Source organism: Lithobates pipiens, unplaced genomic scaffold, assembly GCF_037356315.1.
Source record: "Lithobates pipiens isolate NorthernLeopardFrog02 unplaced genomic scaffold, aLitPip1_a1.2 Scaffold_23, whole genome shotgun sequence".
NCBI lineage: Eukaryota > Metazoa > Chordata > Amphibia > Anura > Ranidae > Lithobates > Lithobates pipiens.
In genome coordinates this window covers 166,795,424-166,814,311 of record NW_027507785.1, presented here as the reverse complement: position 1 = coordinate 166,814,311, position 18,888 = coordinate 166,795,424, and the positions used below count along the sequence as shown (strand labels likewise).

The 18,888-nt window shown below is 43.0% G+C and overlaps 1 protein-coding gene across 6 annotated transcripts in view; it reads left to right on the top strand.

Moving 5' to 3' along the window:
• The window catches only part of LOC143928001 (myomegalin-like), a 426,442-nt gene that overhangs the window by 130,722 nt on the left and 276,832 nt on the right, over nucleotides 1-18,888 (top strand). For all 6 annotated transcript variants that reach the window (XM_077452562.1, XM_077452560.1, XM_077452558.1 and 3 more), the window contains one exon: nucleotides 4,967-5,125. In XM_077452562.1, coding sequence (XP_077308688.1) covers nucleotides 4,967-5,125 — 159 coding nt within the window. The remainder of the gene's footprint in view (nucleotides 1-4,966; nucleotides 5,126-18,888) is intronic.

The following is an 18,888-nucleotide window of genomic DNA, read 5'->3' as shown; positions in this document are numbered from 1 at the left end:
GGCAGATTCAGGTGAGCCAGTCAGTCAGGGACTCCCTGCTCTGGTGGCTGAGATCCTTGGCACTTTGGTACGGGAAGTCGTTCCTACCTCTGAATTGGACAGTGATCACCTAACCGCCTGGGGTGGAGTTATGGGAGTTCAGTCGAACCAGGGCCTCTGGTTGGAGGAGTGGGTGTTCCAGTTCACATACCTTTGGGTTCGTATTACTGCCAAAATATACTGCCTGACTATATGGCTCTTAACCTCATGCCCCTAATTGATTTTTTGAAACACAAAATTGTGGCATGGTGAAATCTGCCATTATCCCTTCTGGGGAAAATAAAACTTCTAAAAATGAAATGAATTTTTTTATGTTCTCCATAATGCACCTATTTGAGCCCCACACTTTTTTTTTTTTTTTAAGAAAGTCCATTACATGTTTAGCATGCTCCTTTTTTAAGAAAGGAGGATGATGGGGATTCAGCCATATTGCTAGAGGCTGCCCTATCCCGGGTAGGATAAAGTTTGAAACACAAAATCATAAATTATAATATAATAAATAACTGTAAATAATACAAAATAATAATATAATAATAATCATACTTTTTATTCAATACATTTTAGTAAATAATATAATCAAAAACACTGAAATGTTTTTTTTTTGTCAAACAAGGGTGCAATATTGGTAGTCATATTGCTTCAGTAAAAGTCTCTGGTATGGAAAATTTTAAAACATGGTACAGCACAAAGTCCAACATCACAGTCAGGACAGTAGAACCTTGTTTCTTTTCGAATTTTCCTTCCAGTGTCGTCACGCTTAGAGCAGCAAACGACAAACATCCTTGTGGGTGCTGCCTTCTTTTCTGTTGGTGGAACGTAGTCCATAAAGTGCCGACCAGTCAGGCGTTCCGGGTTCACAACGCCAGCAGCACGACGGCCAGATCTGTCTACAGACGTTGGTGTTTGGTGCCTGAGGAAAATAAATTCGGCAACTTTCCAAACAAAGTCCGCATGAACAACAGGCTTGTCACTATTTTTTTTTAGAAGAATGAAAGCATTCCACAGACACTGCTCCAGAAGGTGCCTGAAGATTTTTTTATAATATTTTTTCTGTTGCTTCCTCATGGCTGGGTAAAAAGTCATGGCCTGGTCAGCACGGTCAACACCTCCCATAGTATGGTTGTAGTCCATCACGACTTGGGGCTTCATGATGTCTTTTCCACCTTTTGTGTGTACCATGACAGTAGAGGTGTTGTGAATGGTACTCATTAGGCACACGTCTTTTTTGTCGCGCCATCTCAGTGCCATCATTTTTCCTTTTTGCCAGGCAACTATTTCTCCTGCCTTGAGCTTTTTATTGACAAAGGTTGGTGGCAAGTCACGCCGGTTAGCTCTAACGATCCCGTATGCATCTGTTTTATGCTGCAAAAGGAACTCAGAGTTCTGGAGAACTGTAAAAATTGTCTGTGGTTACACAGTAGCCCTGATTCAGCAGTGGTTCAATCAGAGTAAGCACGGAAGCGGTTGCCAGTCCATAGTTACCGAATGTCTCATTGAACTTGGTTCCTTTCCCGGTGTAAAGTATGGAATTCCATATGTACCCAGTGCTGGATTCACAGAGCATGAATGATTTTATTCCAAAACGTGCCCTCTTGGACGCAATAAACTGTATCCAGCTGAGTCTTCCTTTGTAGGCCATCAGACTTTCGTCGATACTGATGTCTCTGTCGGGTACATAGGTCTTCTGGAAATTTTGCTGAATCATCTGGTAAAGCCCCCAAATCTTTTTTAGTTTTGGTGCTGGATGAGAAGTCTCGTCGAATTCCTCATTATTCTCAAAGTGCAGATATTTCATAATAAGGGAAAATCTGTACTCCGACATGACGGTGCCAAAAAAAGGAGTTGCTAGCAATTTGTTAGTGGTCCAGTACCACTTCTGCAGGGGTTTACCAACCACTCCCTGTAGAATTATGAGGCCCAGAAACTTCCAGATGTCCTCCTTGGTTACTGGTTCCCACTTTCTGCTCCTTGCAAACCTCTGATGCGTAGTAGCTTGTTGTTCGTGGTACCGATTTGTCTCCATAACAATTTTTTCAATAACCTCATCGGTCAAAAAGAGTTGGAGATATGCCAATGGGTTGTCATCCACATCCACTTTGATACCAGGTGTTCCAGTAAATGGAAATCTTGGGGGCGCTGCATGCTCCGTACCGCAATCAATTGAGCACCAAGTCCGCACATCACTGGGCAAAAATCGCAGGATCATCGCTAAAATCGCTTTCCGTGCCTGACGACGAACTTCCCCACGAATCGCTATCACTCACTTCTGCAAGGGATTCTGCATCGCTGTCGCTGTTTTCAAACAGGTCATATGCCACTTTTGAGGTAGAGGTGCGCTTTTTTGATGCCATGGTCGCTCTGCAGTTTCCAGACACAAAGTATAGTAAAACTGCAGGCAGGGGCACTGGATAAAGCAATGGGGGCAAGCTAAGGTCAGTTTTATTTTATTTAGTAATGTAATCCAATCGGATTATAATGTATCAGTGTGTTTGTGCTTTTAACTTTTTGAATTTGGCGCTGGTTCCACCTCCCTGCGTCGCTACGCTCGCAGGGAACGGAACCCAGGGCACACAGTGCATCGGGCGGAAGGTCCGGAAGATCCGACCGCCGTACACAGCGGGGATACATCGCGGGATCCCGGAGACAAGGTAAGTTATGTCTTTCTGGATCCAGCGATGCGATCCCGAGTGTGGCTCGGGGTTACCGCTAATGGTACAAAAATCTCACCCCGAGCCACACTCGGGAATACCGTCAGGGGGGTTAATACTATTTTTTTAAAATAATTGTTGTTATATCTACAGCTCGCGGATCACACCGATGTTCCGTGACCTGTTGATATGAAAATTATTTCAGAGGATCTCTGAGATTTTAGACTTTTTGCCTGGGGTTCCTGGATGGTAATAAGGTTGAGAAACACTGCTGTAAAGGAACATGTAGAAATGTACTGCATATGCTTTTTTGTCCTGCCTTGACATATGCTTTAAAAAACACAAAAAAAAACTGAGTATTACAAAAGCCTTTAAAAAAAAAAAAAGTTTTGCTTTACTATATACTACTGGCTAGTATTTGTTTATATCTTTTGCCTTCCCAGCTTAGTTTGCTAATTTATCTGGTTCCTGCCTACTGTCAGTGTGCCTAGACCCTGTTGGATTACTATTCTTGAATCACTTACATAGTTAGGGAGGTTGAAAAAAGACACAAGTCTATCAAGTCCAACCTATGTGTGTGATTATATGTCAGTATTACATTGTATAGCCCTGTATGTTGTGGTCGTTCAGGTGCTTATCTAATAGTTTTTTTTAAACTATTGACGACCCCCGCTGAGACCATTGCATATGGAAGGGAATTCCACATCCTTGCCACTCTTACAGCAAAGAACCCTTTATGTAGTTTAAGGTTAAACCTCTTTTCTTCTAATTTTAATGAGTGGCCATGTGTCTTGTTGAACTTCCTTACGCAAAAATGTTTTATCCCTATTGTGGGGTCACCAGTATGGTATTTGTATATTGAAATCATTTCCCCTCTCAAGCGTCTCTTCTCCAGAGAGAATAAGTTCAGTGCTCGCAACCTTTCATCATATCTAATATCCTCCAGACTCTTTATTAGCTTAGTTGCCCTTCTTTGTACTCGCTCCATTTCCAGTACATCCTTCCTGAGGACTGGGGCCCAGAACTGGACAGCATACGCTAGGTGCGGCCAAACCTTTTAATTTTCTACTCCTAAACTGGATGTCAGGTCACCTTGAGGCGAGGTGACAGGTGCACACCGTAGGGATCCGGAGTGCACCGCAAGGTTGTGGACCCTACGGCTGACTGCTGCAGACGGGGGACAGATCCCACTGGGGATAGAGCGTGAGAGTCCCTGGGGCGCGGAGTCTAAGAGCCAGCAGGTGTCCACCAGAGCCTCCAGTGGTGAGGATGGACTTGGCTGCAACTGGCTCCAGGTCGCGACCCCCAGGGTCCCCCAGCTCACACCCACAGTAGGCAACAGGAGGATAGGGATGAGGGACAAAGCCAAGGTTGGGGCCACAAGCAGACAAGAATAGTCGGGTACACGCCAAAAGGTCAGGATCACAGGCAAACAAGGATAGTCAAGACACGCCAAAGTCGGTAACGGAAACCAGTAGCAGAGCACACGACAGGAAAGCGGAAGCTAACACACAAAGAATACACAATGGTTGATCAGCACTGAGGCCTGCAGTCCACAGGTTAATATAGGGCTCCCTGATAGGGCCTGGGGTGGAGCCATGCTTAGAGGAGAGGTTATAAAAACCACCAGGTGGAAGTGGCTGACCTCTTAGTCTGAAGACATGAGGGAAGGTAAGCAAACACAGGAAGATCACTGCATAACCATGACACTGGAGTTGCTAGTCCCCTTAACTAGATTGTTGGTCTTCCTTAATCAGACTGCTTGCTCAGAACAACTTTTCTAGTACTCGATGCTAGTTATTGCTGTGCTCTGACTACATTTCTGTTCCACTTTGACGCCACACAGCTCTGATTAGCCCGGGCACTTTTCTTCACTGCATTTCCAACTTTCCCTTTGGCACAAACTTTCCCTGGCTGGATATAACCTCAGTTTTTCTAGATGCTTATATATCTGTCTTTATGGTAAACCTTCCTTGTTAAGACCAGATAATCTGGTGCTTAAATTCCTGGGGACACCCATGTACCTGTGCATGCAAACACAATAGAAAGGTGTGTGCTAAAGGTAAAGCACACTGTTAGAGTGGGCCCTTTATTATAGAGCTGCACATTAAGATTTTCATATTTTAATCTGCATGATAAAGATACCAATAAGTATTTTTTTTTTGCAATCAGATACTTTGTGCAATGTTTTTAATATATACAATTTTCATATATTTGTGTTAATTCAACAACAGAATTCCTTCTGCGTAATAAAAAATGATCACTGATCTTTTTATCAGGAACTGCACATAACTTTGCGTAAAATACAAAGAGAACTGCAGGAAAAGAATCAACACCTTAAACATGTAGAAGAAGAGAAAAACACAAAACTAGCAGCTCAGGAACAGAGCATCCAGAAACTAAAGGAAACTGTGTCAAAGAAAGACCAGATGTTACAAGTGAGTACTAAAAGTATATGTAAACCCAGTCATCAAAATTTCATATCTGCTTTAACATGTTCATGTATTTTCAAAAGTCAGCTTCAGTATTTTTAACCACTTGGCGCCCATACTATGTCATATGACGTTGTGGGCTTTGTGGTGTAATATCTGAATGATGCCTGAGGCCACAGACATCATTCAGATATCGGCATTTTCAGCCGGCGATTCCCTGCACCATAAAAACGATCATAGCGGCTGTTCCGCCGCTTGATCATTCTTACGGGTGGTGGGAGGGCACCCCCCTCCCGCCACCCTCCGGTGCTTGTACTGACTCACCGCTTCCATCGGTGAGTCAGTCACAGGATCCGCCGGCCCCCGGATGATACCATAGAGATTTCCGGCGGACCAGATCGTCCCCGGAGTCTCTATGATCGTTTGGAGGCCGGGCGCGATGTTATGACGTCACGCCCGGCCTCTACATTCAAATTAACGGCGCCGTTTTGGCTGGGAAGCCAGGATTGTTTTTTTTTTTGTTGTTTTGTTTTTTTTGATTTTAGGCTTCCCAGCCTAGAGGTGAGATATGGGGTCTTATCGACCCCATATCTCACTGTAAATAGGTCCGATCGTGCCATATTCCTATTACAAGGGATTTTTTTTTTGTGTCAAACTAAAAAAATAAAATTAACAATTAAAAAAAAAATTTTTAAAGAGCCCCTGTCCCCGTGAGCACGTAGGTAGAGGCGAATGCATACGTAAGTCCCGCCCACATATGAAAACGGTGTTCAAACCATACTTGTGAGGTATCGCTGCAAACATTAGAGCGAGAGCAATAATTCTAGCCCTATACCTCCTCTGTAACCCAAAACATGTAACCAGTAAAAAAATGTAAAGCGTTGCCTATGGGGATTTTTAAATACCAATGTTTGGTGCCATTCCACGAGCGCATGCAATTTTGAAGCGTGACATATTGGGTATCTATTTACTCGGCATATCTTCCTCTTTCACATTATGCAAAAAGATTGGGCTAACTTTACTGTTTTTTTTTTAAAGCATGAAACCTGTTTTTTTTCTGAAAAAAACGTGTTAGAAAAATTGCTGCGCAAATACCGTGTGAGATAAAAAGTTGCAACCACCGCCATTGTATTCTCTAGGGTCTTTGCTAAAAAACATATATAATGTTTGGGGGTTCTATGTAATTTTCTAGCAAAAAAATTATGAATTTTACATGTAGGAGAGAAATGACAGAATTGGCCTGGATGCGAAGTGGTTAAAGTGTATAGCCAAAACGGTTTACCTCATTTGTACAGTATTTGTATTCACAGACCATGGAAATATGCAGGCTACCTTAAGTAATTTAACACTGGCAAAAAATGTACAATGGCCACACCTACTGCATGCTCATAAACCCCACCCACTCTGTGAGACTCAATGCATCTCTATTTAGATCTGACAGCTTATTGCCTTGGGATATCTGGCAGTTTCTCTTGGAGACTGTAGGGGATCCTACTGTGTGTGGCCAGCCTGTGATGTTTGTTTTAGCACTGGATTCTGCATTAGACACTCACTTTGACACAAATTGCCACTTCTGTACTTACCTACAGGGTTCTATAGCGGTCCAGGGCTGTGTTCCATCTCTATGGCTCTCAGACCCTAAAGACCCCCTTCTGAGTATGCCCACTGTGATGGGAAATGCCTGGACCCTTAACTGTCCTAGCAACATGAATAAGTAAGATAGGGTGTGACAGACCCAACTAGGACAGGGGCTTTTGGAGGGGACTGCAGGCTAGCCTCTTGCATACTGACTATGGCCCCTTGCTTTTAAGGGAACACTACTCTTTGGGAGGTGTGTGCCTGCGGGACCCTTGAAGTGGTCTTGCTTTCGATTCAAGACCACGTTTCCCCAAAACACAGACTCTGGGAACTGGAGGACCCATATACATATTTGGAGTCTCTAGGCCCAAACCAGCAATAACTACTTCAGACTGTGAGACTCAGAGCAGATGTTAATATCATCAGCTCAAAGTAACCGGATTCTGGGATCTTCTATTTACGGTATTATGTGTTTCTCCCATTGTAATCGTTCTCATCGCTAACGTTTTTTTTGTTTGTTTTTTTGAATAATTAATAATAATAATAATAATAATAATAATAATACTAATAATACTTCACTTGAACTAGTGCGATTTCAAAGTAGCAAGGTCAGCGCGATATCAAGTGCTACTTGATAGACATCTGTGTGATACATACGCAGATGTCTATTGAAGTCGCACCTGAAATCGGCAAAAGTAGTACAGGAACTACTTTTGCAAATTGGTGCGGCGATGCTAAATCGGTGTCGCACCGATTAGAACAGTACCATTGCCGACAATAGGCTGCGACTTGTCATGCAATTTGATCTCTCAAATCACATAACAAAAGCAAACATATATTGCTGAAGGTTTGTATAGTGCATCTGTGACTGATTGAAGTGAATTCAAAATATCAATACATCAACAGTGCAAAAATACAAAGTGCTTATGCTTTCCTCCTCCAGTTTTACAGGCTGCTCACCTCACATCTGAATAAAATTAGCAGTGTTCCCCTCTGAGGATAATAGAGTAGGCTGGTAATCACTTTCCTCCTTCAAATCACTTATTCCCATGGGAAAAAACCCTGATCATCTCACCAGATTGATGGATATGCAAAAAAAGGAAGGCAGAATCTAGTGCTCTCCTTTTAAAAAGTTTAATTATATATAAAAAAGGTAAGGTATAAAACTCACAAAATTGGCACTGTAAGCAGTGCAAACTGAAAACAGATTTCAGAACCAATAGGTTTCAAGATGGCAGCGATGTAATGTCAATACACAGGCTCTGTCTCCTAGACGCTGTCACATACCTTGCAGATGAGCCTGACGTGCAGAGGAAGACCTCTTGTACAGCCCGTGGGCTCAGGGACCACTGGAGTTGTGACAGTGACCACAAGAGCATGATGAGGTAAGATTGCCTGCAAGGCTCTCTTTACTGGAAGTGGTAGTAGCTGAAGAGAAGCAGGAACAGCTGGTGCCGGTGTGCTGCGGATACTTGTATGCTGTGGATGCCGGGCAGCGGATGCAGGTGTGCTGCGGATGCAGTTCAGCAGGTGCGCTGCGGATGCAGGTCAGCGGATGCAGGACAGCAGGCAGGAGTGGAGCTGGCCAAGCCGGTCATACACAGAAAATCAATCAGTGTAAACAGCAGGCAGAGAATGGTCAGAGTTCAGGCCGGGTATGGAAACAGGGAATCCGACGAACAGGCAGGAAGTAGCAGGGTCAAGCAAGCCAAAGGCCAGGACTGAAGATAGTAGCATGGTCAGGAAGCCGGGTCAATACTAGATCACAATACAGTCAAAGGATCAGAACACAGGGTGCAGCTGCAGATCAAACAGCAAAGAACTAGTGCAGCTGAAGCATCTTTAGGCCACTAGGCGCCAAAGCACGGCTACCGCACGAGCATCTCCATTTGCGATGTCTGCAATTCACACACGTGCACTGGCACATGTCTCTTTACAGCTGGATGATTACTAGTTCTGACTGCTTATTGATTACCCGAGGCTTAATGTCTCGGAATTGCTCTGGGTATAGGAAGATTTGGAGTTTCTAGTCGTTCAGGAATGGGAGCTGGAGATCGTCTTGAGACGGCTGATGGACTCTTCTCAGTAGCAGGGCTGGGTTCCCTTTGCCTGGTACTACCAGCTGTCAGCTCCGAAATCTTGGCTGAAGTGTTGGCAATGGGGCAGAGTAACAGTGTGCTTTGCCCACCTCCAGCTTTGGAAACAAAGTTCTTATGGTGGATGCAGCAAGTGTTGACTCACCTTGACAAACCTGTTTCTGCACAAGACAAGTTTAGATGGAGGAATGCGTCTGTCGAGCAGCCAGATAAGGGTACAAGAGATGGAGCAGCCGGCTCACAGATCACAGAAAGCATGGATTTAATTATTTTTTCATCGGAGGATGTTATAGATTATGAGTTACCTGCCGAAATGCTGGCACTGGGCCCAAGTGCCACCAGCCCGTGCCCTGGATTTTTAGCAATTCCAGAGAGTGGGGATTTAATAGACTTTTCTGCAGAGGATGAGCAACCCAGAAAATCTCCAACAGAAGAGCTGGTTTCAGGGCAGAACATCACTGCGCTCTGCCCAGCACCAACAGCAGCTTCAGACTTTCTGAGAGAAGAAGCAGCCGGCCTTTCTCAGACACCACTGACAGGGAAATGGGATTAAATACCAGCAGCATCTGTGGAGTTACAACAAACTTCAGATAAATTAGCAATAATGCACCATCACAGGATGGTACTGTTTGTGTATAGACAGTGGTAAAAAGTGCCACATCCTATTAACTGAGATTGGATACATAGAAATCATGGATTTTATAGGCACCAATATATTTATTTTATTTATTTTGTAAATGTGTTATGATAAAAAAAAAAATATTAAATATATGGGTGCCTATAAAATCCATGATTACAACAAACTTCTCCAGCAGAAGTGCTGGCATCTGGGCAGAGTGCTACAGACCTCTGCCCCACACTGGCAACAGTTTTGGGGGGCCCAGGGTGAGAAAGTGGCTGTTCTTCTTCCCCAGTGGAAGTCAGAGATGGAGAAGTTGAGAAAGCCATTCCCCCTACCCAGCAGCAGGCCAAGGACCAGGGAGCGGAGGAAGCTGTCCTCCCTCCCCAACAGTCAGCCAGATCGGAGAACACTGTCTTCCCTCCCTGGCAAAGATCTGTTCACCTGGGAGACAGCACCAGAGAGATGTTATCCCAGCACCTGGATGAGAGTACGGGAGAGGAGCAGCCGGCTCATCTCTCCAGCGACAGTGCAAGGAGCTGTCCTCCCTCTTCAACAGTCAGCTGAAGCAGAGGAAACTGTCTTACCTCCCCAGCAAGGATCCGTGCAACTGGGAGACAGTACCAGAGAAATGCCATCCCAGCAGCCAGATGAGGATAGGGTAGATGGAGCAGCTGGCTCATCTCCCCAGTAGCAGATGTACAGCTCTGGAGAGAAGGGGGTCGGCCTTCTTCCCCAGCAGCAGATCCACAGTCTGGGAGTGGAGGAGGCCGGCCTCCCTCCCCAACAGTTAGCCAGAGCGGATGATGTAGGGTCCCCAGCAGAAGCACTGGCATCAGGGCAGAGTGTTACCCACCTCTGCTGAGCACCGGCAACAACTCCAAGTTCCAGGGAGTCGGGACATGTGGCCCCTCTCCCCAGTGGCAAGCTGATGTAGTGAAGCTCCTACTCCCAGCTGAATAACGGACAACAAAGCAGAGCACCGCTGGCCTTCTCTCTAGCACCTACAGTGTCTCCCCTGCTTCAGCTCCCCTACTTCTGCTCCCCAGCAGCAGACCGAGCCCCAGAACTGTAAAGACCACCCAGCTGAAGCGCTGGCAGCCTGATAGAAATTCTATGACTTCTGTCCCACACCTACTGATGACAACTATTCCCTGTAGCCAAGAATAAAAATCGTGTTGACCACCTATGTAGGTTCACTCTACCCAACTAACGCAGGTCCAGACCAGGTGAAGGTCTGGGTCCTTGTTAGTCTACTTTTGATGGGGGGGAAAATATGACAGACCCAACCAGGACAGGGCTTTTGGAGAAGACTAGGGGCAAGCCTCCTACCCACTAATTATGGCCCATGGACAGAGCAGCACATTTTCTTTCTGCTTTCTGCTGCAGAGACGCAGCCACAGTAACTTGGCTGGGATTTTAGCAGCCCCTGCCTTCTGAGCATTCTGAAAACTCCAATTCTTGCACATCTGTTCTCTCACTTAAAGTGATTCTAAGCCTTATTTTTATTTTTTTTTAAATAACAAACATATCATGCTTACCTCCACTGTACAGTTAGTTTTGCACAGTGTGGCCCAGATCCTCCTCTTCTGGGGTCCCGAGGCAGCTCTCACGGCTCCTCCTAACATCGGTTAACCCCCTGGGATAAGCACTCTCCTGGGGGGGTTACCTTGCGGGCGTGCTCCCGAAGTCCAGCATTTGCGTCCATAGACACAGAATGCCGGACTCGGCCTGGTGCCCACATCATTGGATTTGATTGACAGAAGCGGGAGCCAATGGCTGCGCTGCTATCAATCTATCCAATCAAGAGCTGAGAACCCCGGGCAGAGAAGAAGAGTACGTCTCTGCCGTGGGAATTACAGGGCTCAGGTGATTAACCACAAGCCAACCGGGCCATAGCTGAAACACGGCTACAGCGTGGATGGCTTATTCATTTTCTTTCCACATATTCCAAAAACTTGTACAAAAAAAATGACATGTTCAAAAGACTCGATATGCCTCATAGATTATACGTTGGGTTGTATTCTTTCCAAAATGGGGTAATTTTTTGGGCATTTCCATTGTCCTGGTGCTCCAGGGCCTTCAAAAGTGTAAGAGGTAGTCAAGAAATTAGATGTGTAATTTATGCTCCTAAAACACCTGAAGGTGCTCCCTGCATGTTGGGCCTCTGTATGTGGCCATGGTGTGTAAAAGTCTCATACATGTGATAGCGCCTTACTCAGGAGGAGTAGTAGAATGTATTTTGGGGTGTAATTTGTGGTATGCATGTGCTGTGTGTGAGAAATAACCTGATAACATGATACTTTTGTGAAAAAAAATCTTGATTTTGCAAAGAATTGTGGGAAAAAAGTCACAACTTAAAAAAACTCACCATGCCTCTTTCTAAATACCTTGGAATGTCTACTTTCCAAAAAGGTGTCATTTGGGGGGTATTTGTGCTGTCCTGGCTTGTTAGGGTCTCAAGAAATGAGATGGGCCATCAGTACTTCAGGTGTGATCAATTTTCAGTGATTTGACTCTATAACTTTCACACAGACCAAATGATATACACTGATTTGGATTATTTTTACCAAAGATATGTAGCAGTATAAAATTTGGCCAAAATATATGAAGAAACATTTTTAATTTGCTAAATTTTATAACAGAAACAAAGAAAAATGTTTTTACAGAATTTTCGGTCATTTTTAATTTATAGCACAAAAAAAAACCCCAGTGGTGATTAAATGCCAGCAAAAGAAAGCTCTATTTGTGTGAAAAAAAAGGACAATGATTACATGTGCAAGGGAGCTGAGACAAAATGGACGAATATCACATGTTCTGTCAATAGCCTACAGGAAGCTCAAAACACTGCTGGGTGAGAATTGTTCACTTGTCCCAAAGCATTGTCCTGTTAAGACACTGTTTCTTTGGGCCACAAAAGCTACACTTGCTTCCTCTCACGACTCTGTTCATACATCTGAGATGGTGCCTCCAAACATGTTTGAGGAGGAAATGTAGGAAAGTGGGGGAACACAGATATTGTAGCAGAATCTGCAGAGGATTTTGCAACCCCTGAATCTTATGAGTCACAAGCTTTGGCTTCTCAACAAATGCTTTCCACTTTTACTTTCAACAAATTTTTATTGAAAATTTAAAGGGTAACTCCACTTTTGTGAAAAAAAATTAGCAAATAAAATAATATATAGCATGTACAATTGAAGCTCAAGTCATATTGTAATTGAATGTTATTAAAATTTACCTTTTGATGCGGAAATCTGTGTATCACCTCCAGCTACAGGCCTCACAGTCCAGTCTGTGTCTCTGCAGTGTGTATATAACCTCCAGCTACAGGCCTCACAGTCCAGTCTGTCATTGCAGTGTGTTCATAACCTCCATATACAGCCCTTACAATCACCTCCAGCTACATCACATACAGCACAGTTAGACGCAGCGGCTACCCCGAGTCTGAAAGATGGAGCTTTTATGTCTTTTAATGTTTTCTTTGTCTTCAAATAGTCTTGTTTTACCACAAAGTGATCTGGAAACTACTTTAAAACATAACTGATTGCCAAAGTCTTTTGGATATCAGCAGTATACACAAACATCAACTTTCACTGGTGGCTATCGAGAAGCTACAAGACCTCTGTTTTACTGAAACCTGATCCCGAGACCGCAGTTTCATCTACTGAAGCTACTCGCGCAAGGCAGCAATGCAAGCGGTGTGAGAGGAGACAGAAACGCAGTAAGCATATACGAGCTAGGTCAAGGGCTAACCCGACAATGCTGGCTCTTCCAACAATTATGCTTTCTAATGTTCCCTCGCTGGAAAATAAACTGGACTTAATTCAACTCAGTCGGTCTACACAGCATGAGACAAGGGATTGCTGTGTTTATCTTCACTGAAACATCTTGGATTTCGCCATTCAGCTACATGGGCTAACCTGCTACCAAGCGGATAGAGATTCACTTGCAGAGGTGGCCTGTGTGTGTATATTAACAAAGAATGGTGTAACAATGTTGTGGTAGTAACAAAACACTGCTCATCGCCAGTAGAGTTTGTTTATGAAGTGTCGACCATTCTATCTGCCGAAGGTGTTCACAGCTATTGTTATTTGGTCGCGGTTTACATTCCCCTGTGTGTAAACGCTAAGGACGCGCTTTGCAAACTTTACAGCTCTACCAGCGAAGATCAAACAAACAACCCTAATGGCTTTTTCATTATTGCTGGTGACTAACCACGCAAACTTTTTGATGAAGTTCTACCAACATGTTAATTTTGCAACATGGGGGATACAACATACTGGACTTTGTTTATGCAACAAAGAAAAATGCATACAAGGCTGAACCCCGACCCCCACCTTTGGTATTCAGATCACATCTCTGTTATGCTAATTCCAGCATACAAACCATTGCTTACACTTGTGAAACCGGTCCAAAAAACAAATCACAGTATAGCCAGACAATGCTACCCCAGTACTGCAGGACTGCTTTCAGCACAGATTGGAACATGTTTAAAGAGGCAGCCACTTACAATAATCACACAGACTTACAAGAGTACACTGAAACAGTGATTGCTTACATCAAAAAGTGCATAGATGATGTGACAGTCACTAAGATTATCACCACACATACCAACCACAAGCCATGGATGACATCAGAGGTTTGTGGGCTGCTAAAGACCAGAGATGAGGTATTCAGATCAGGAGATAAAGCAGCTCTCAAAACAGCAAGAGCCAATCTGTCTCATGGCATCAATAAAGCAAAACAACAATATGCTGAAAAAATCAATAAACACTTTAGTGACAGCAAAGATACACAGGCCCTGTGGCAAGCCATCCAGACCATCACCAACTACAAGCCCCTGCCACAGGCCAGTGATAATGATCCTTCTCTCCCAGATGTACTCAACCATTTTTATGCATGGTTTGAGATGCAGAACCAAACACCTTCACAAAAACTACCCATATCCCCGAACAACCGGGCGCTCTGCTTTTCTTCAGCTCTTGTAAGGAAGACCCTGTTCGGGATCAACCGACGGAAGGCTACTGGCCCTGATGACATACCTGGACGTGTGCTGAGAGACTGTGCTATACAGCTGACAGATGTCCTTACAGATATCTTTAACATTTCGCTGAGACAGACGGTTCTCCCTACGTGTCTTAAATCCACCACCATAATTTCAGTGCCAAAGAAGACACCCCTGTTCTATTTGAATGACTATCGTTCCATAGCATTAACTCCAATAATTAAGTGCTTTGAGAGGTTAGTCATACATCACATTAAGTCCAGTCTTCCAAACACACTGGACCCATATCAGTTTGCATACCATCCAAACCGTTCCATGAACGATGCAGTATCCTCTACCTTTCACTTGGCCTTTACCCACTTAGAACTCTTATGCTAGAATGCTGTTCATTGACTTTAGCTCAGCATTTAATACAATAAATCCTTAGCAACTTATCACTACATTAAACTCGCTGGGCCTCAACCTGCCCCTCTGTAATTGGATCCTGGACATTTTAACCAGAAGACCTTACTCAGTCCATGATGGTTGGAGCACCTCGAGCACTACCACACTGAGTACGATTGCCCCACAGGGATGTGTGCTTAGCCCTCTGCTCTTCACACTGATGACCCACGACTGTACTGACAAGTTCAGCTCCAAACATATCATCAAGTTTGTGGATGACACAACTGTGGTAGGTGTCATCAGCAACAATGTGATGGATTTCAGGAGAAATTCTGTTGATTACCCCCCACTGACCATCAACAGCTTGACTGTGGAGACAGTAAGCAGTATTAAATTCCTGGGAGTGCACATCTCAGAGGATCTTACCTGGACAACCAACATCACGTCACTAACCAAGAAGGCACAACAGCGCCAATATTTTCTCCACCGCCTTAAAAAAGTCAGTCTGTCTCCACCCATCCTTACTAATTCTATGGGGGAACCATTGAAAGCGTGCTGACTAGCTATATCATTGGCATAGGGACTGCAGTTCTGCTGACCGCAAGACCCTGCAGTGGCTAGTAAAGACAGCTGGAAAGATTATTGTGTCTCTCTCCCCTCCATCCTGGACATTTTCCATACATGAAGCTCCAGCAAAGCTACCGGTATCGTGAAGGATCCTACCCATCCCTCCCACAGTCTCTTCCAGCTCTTGCCATCGGGAAGAAGGTACCAGAGTATCAAAACCAAGACTGTCAGACTGCTCAACAGTATTTTCCCGCAGGTTGTGAGAGCCTTCAACTCCAATCCTCTTTGAAATCTCTTCTAAAATATATAGTGACCAGGAACATCTCACTTCCCCTCCTTTTCACTCTTGAATATTCACTAGACACTTTTTCTAAACACCTGCTGCTACAAATTCTTTTAGAAATATATAGTATTTTTTTTTATTTATTTTTTTAGTTCTTTGCTGTGTTTTTATTCTTTGTATATTTATTTATAATTATGTTTAATTTGTATGAAGCACCGTGGCCCTGTGAGATACGACATTTCCTTCTACCTATGTCCTCACGTGTAGTAGAATGACAATAAAGCTTGACTTGAATTGACTTTTCTTTTCAATCTGCAGCAGTATCATTTTCTGTAAAATGCAATGCAATATGGCTACCTGGATCCATTCTCTACACAGATATCATTCCTCACTCTATCCAAAACTAGAAAAAATAATTGGTGGTTTTAACATTACATTTCAGTTTAGTAATTCAGGACTTAAATGCATTCCTTTTCAATGTGTGTTAACCTGACCATGAACTTTAGTATCTAATGTTAGAACAGGACAAAATCAAAATGTTCAAAGTGTGTCTAGCCTTAAATATTGGTGCCCCATTTCATGTGTGAAGTCTTACTATTAATTATACAGTGTAAGTGCCTTTACATTGATAGCCAGTAAGGCTGATTTATATAAATATATATATATTCATACAGTAACTCACAAAAGTGAGTACATCCCTCACATTTTTGGAAATATTTTATAATATTTTCATGTGACAACTCTGAAGAAATTACACTTTACTACAATGTAAAGTAGTGAGTGTACATCTTGTATTACAGTGTAATTTTGCTGTCCCCTCAAAATAACTCATGAGTACACCTCTCACATTTTTAAAATATTTTATTATATCTTTTCATGTGACAACACTAAATACATTACACTTTGCTTCAATGTAAAGTAGTGAGTGTACAGCTTGTATAACAGTGTAAATTTGTTGTCCCCTCAAAATAACTCAACAGACAGCCATTAATGTCTAAACTGCTGGCAACAAAACTGAGTACCGAGTAAGTGAAATTGTCCAAATTGGGCCCAAAGTGTAAATATTTTGTATGGTCACCATTATTTTACAGCACTGCCTTAACCATCTTGGGCATGGAGTTCACCAGAGCTTCACAGATTGCCACTGGATTCCTCTTCCACTCCTCCATGACAACATCACAGAGCTAGTGGATAGTAGAGACCTTGCGCTTCTCCACCTTCCCTTTGAGAATGCCCCACAGATGCTCAGTAAGGTTTAGGTCTGGAGACATGCTTGGTCAGTCCATCACCTTTACCCTCAGCTTTTTTTAGCAAGGCAGTGATCGTCTTGGAGGTGTGTTTGGGGTTGTTATCATGTTGGAATACTGCCCTGGGGCACAGTCTCCAAAGGCAGGGGATCATGCTCTGCTTCAGTATGTCACAGTACATGTTGGCATTCATGGTTTCCTCAATGAACGGTGCCTCCCCAGTGCCGGCAGCACTCATGCAACCCCAGACTATTACACTCCCATCACTATGCTTGACTGTAGGCAAGACACAATTGTCTTTGTACTCCTCACCTTGTTGCCGACACACACGCTTGACACCATCTGAACCAGATAAGTTTATCTTGATCTCATCAGACCACAGGACATGGTTTCAATAATCCATGTCCTCAGTCTGCTTGTCTTCAGCAAACTGTTTGCAGGCTTTCTTGTGCATCATCTTTAGAAGAGGCTTCCTTCTGGGACGACAGCTATGCAGATCAATTTCATGCAGTGTGCAGCGTATGGTCTGAGCACTGACAGGCTGACCCCCCCACCCCTTTAACCTTTGAAGCAATGCTGGCCGCACTCATACGTCTATTTCCCAAAGTTCACCTCTGAATGTGATGCTGAGCACGTGCACTCAACTCCTTTGGTCTATCATGGCGAGGTCGGTTCTGAGTGGGACCTTTCCTGTTAAACTGTTGTATGGTCTTGGCCACCGTGCTGCAGCTCAGTTTCAGGGTCTTGGCAATCTTCTTGTATATAATCAGGCGTTTCTGAATGTTCTCGAGCCCCCCTCATGGCATCTCTCCTCCCTCTAAATACCATCTCAGACAATGAGATCATAAAAATTATAATAGGCTCAGCCCAAAAGGTATGGCTTCTTTTCCATTGGTTAAAGGTTTCAGGTAATATCACCTTGAACCACTAGGCATGTCTGAGAGCAGAAAAATGTGTTCTGAACTATCTTTTAGATAAAATGTTTTATTTTCATAACGTGTATTTGTTTGTATTTTGGAGAGAAGAATATACCATATATCTTTAAGCATTCTGGTAACCGGTGAATTATAAAATACGCTCAGTATAATTTTGATTAATCACTATTACATAAAATGGTTATATATATATATATATATATATATATATATAGATGTATAATTCTGGTATTCATATGTCTTTCATAATACTGATTGGCATCTTAAACAATGCTACTTATAATTTGTCCTAAATCACAACCTTTATATTTTTACCTTATGACCACATGCATTTTAAACATAATACTGACTGCACCATTTGAAGTGAACTTTGGACAGAGTAAATGGATATTTAGAGATGGATTAGCTACACAGCTCCTAAAATGTAACACAATGGGTTTTGCTAGGCAAGGGTGATTTTAAGTCATAATAGTTTATATAACCTTTTTTTTCTATGGCTGTGTTTGTCGCTTTTATTTACCCACAACAGACAGGTAAATATCTTGTTTTGTGAAACGTGACATTATTGTTCATGCAAGTCTGTTTCAACACAAGGTTTGTATAATTTAAAAATAGTTGATTCATTGAAAACTTGGAAAACATATGAGTTCACAAAGACCTTTAGTCCATCTATCTTGTCTTGATGCCTAACCGATTTTAACATCTCCGCCTGGAAATATAAAAAGTGCAGTACTCTAAACATAAAAATATTCTCTTTGATCAAATAGACCCAAAATATAACAAATGTATATAACGTTTAACTGTGAATCCACTTCATACAATATATTCCAATGTGCAAAAAAAAAAAAGCGTCCAATGATGAATCGGTAACAAAATAACAATCAATATATAAAGTTCAATGTGATTAAAAAACATAATTATACTTCGAGTGAAAAGAATTGTGACGCGACAAGCTGATTCTCCCACTCCTGCCACCTTTACACTGTGCTCTTACAATATGCTCACCAGAAGCACTGACTTCTATGACCCGAAGGGTTCCTTGAATAGAACGACTA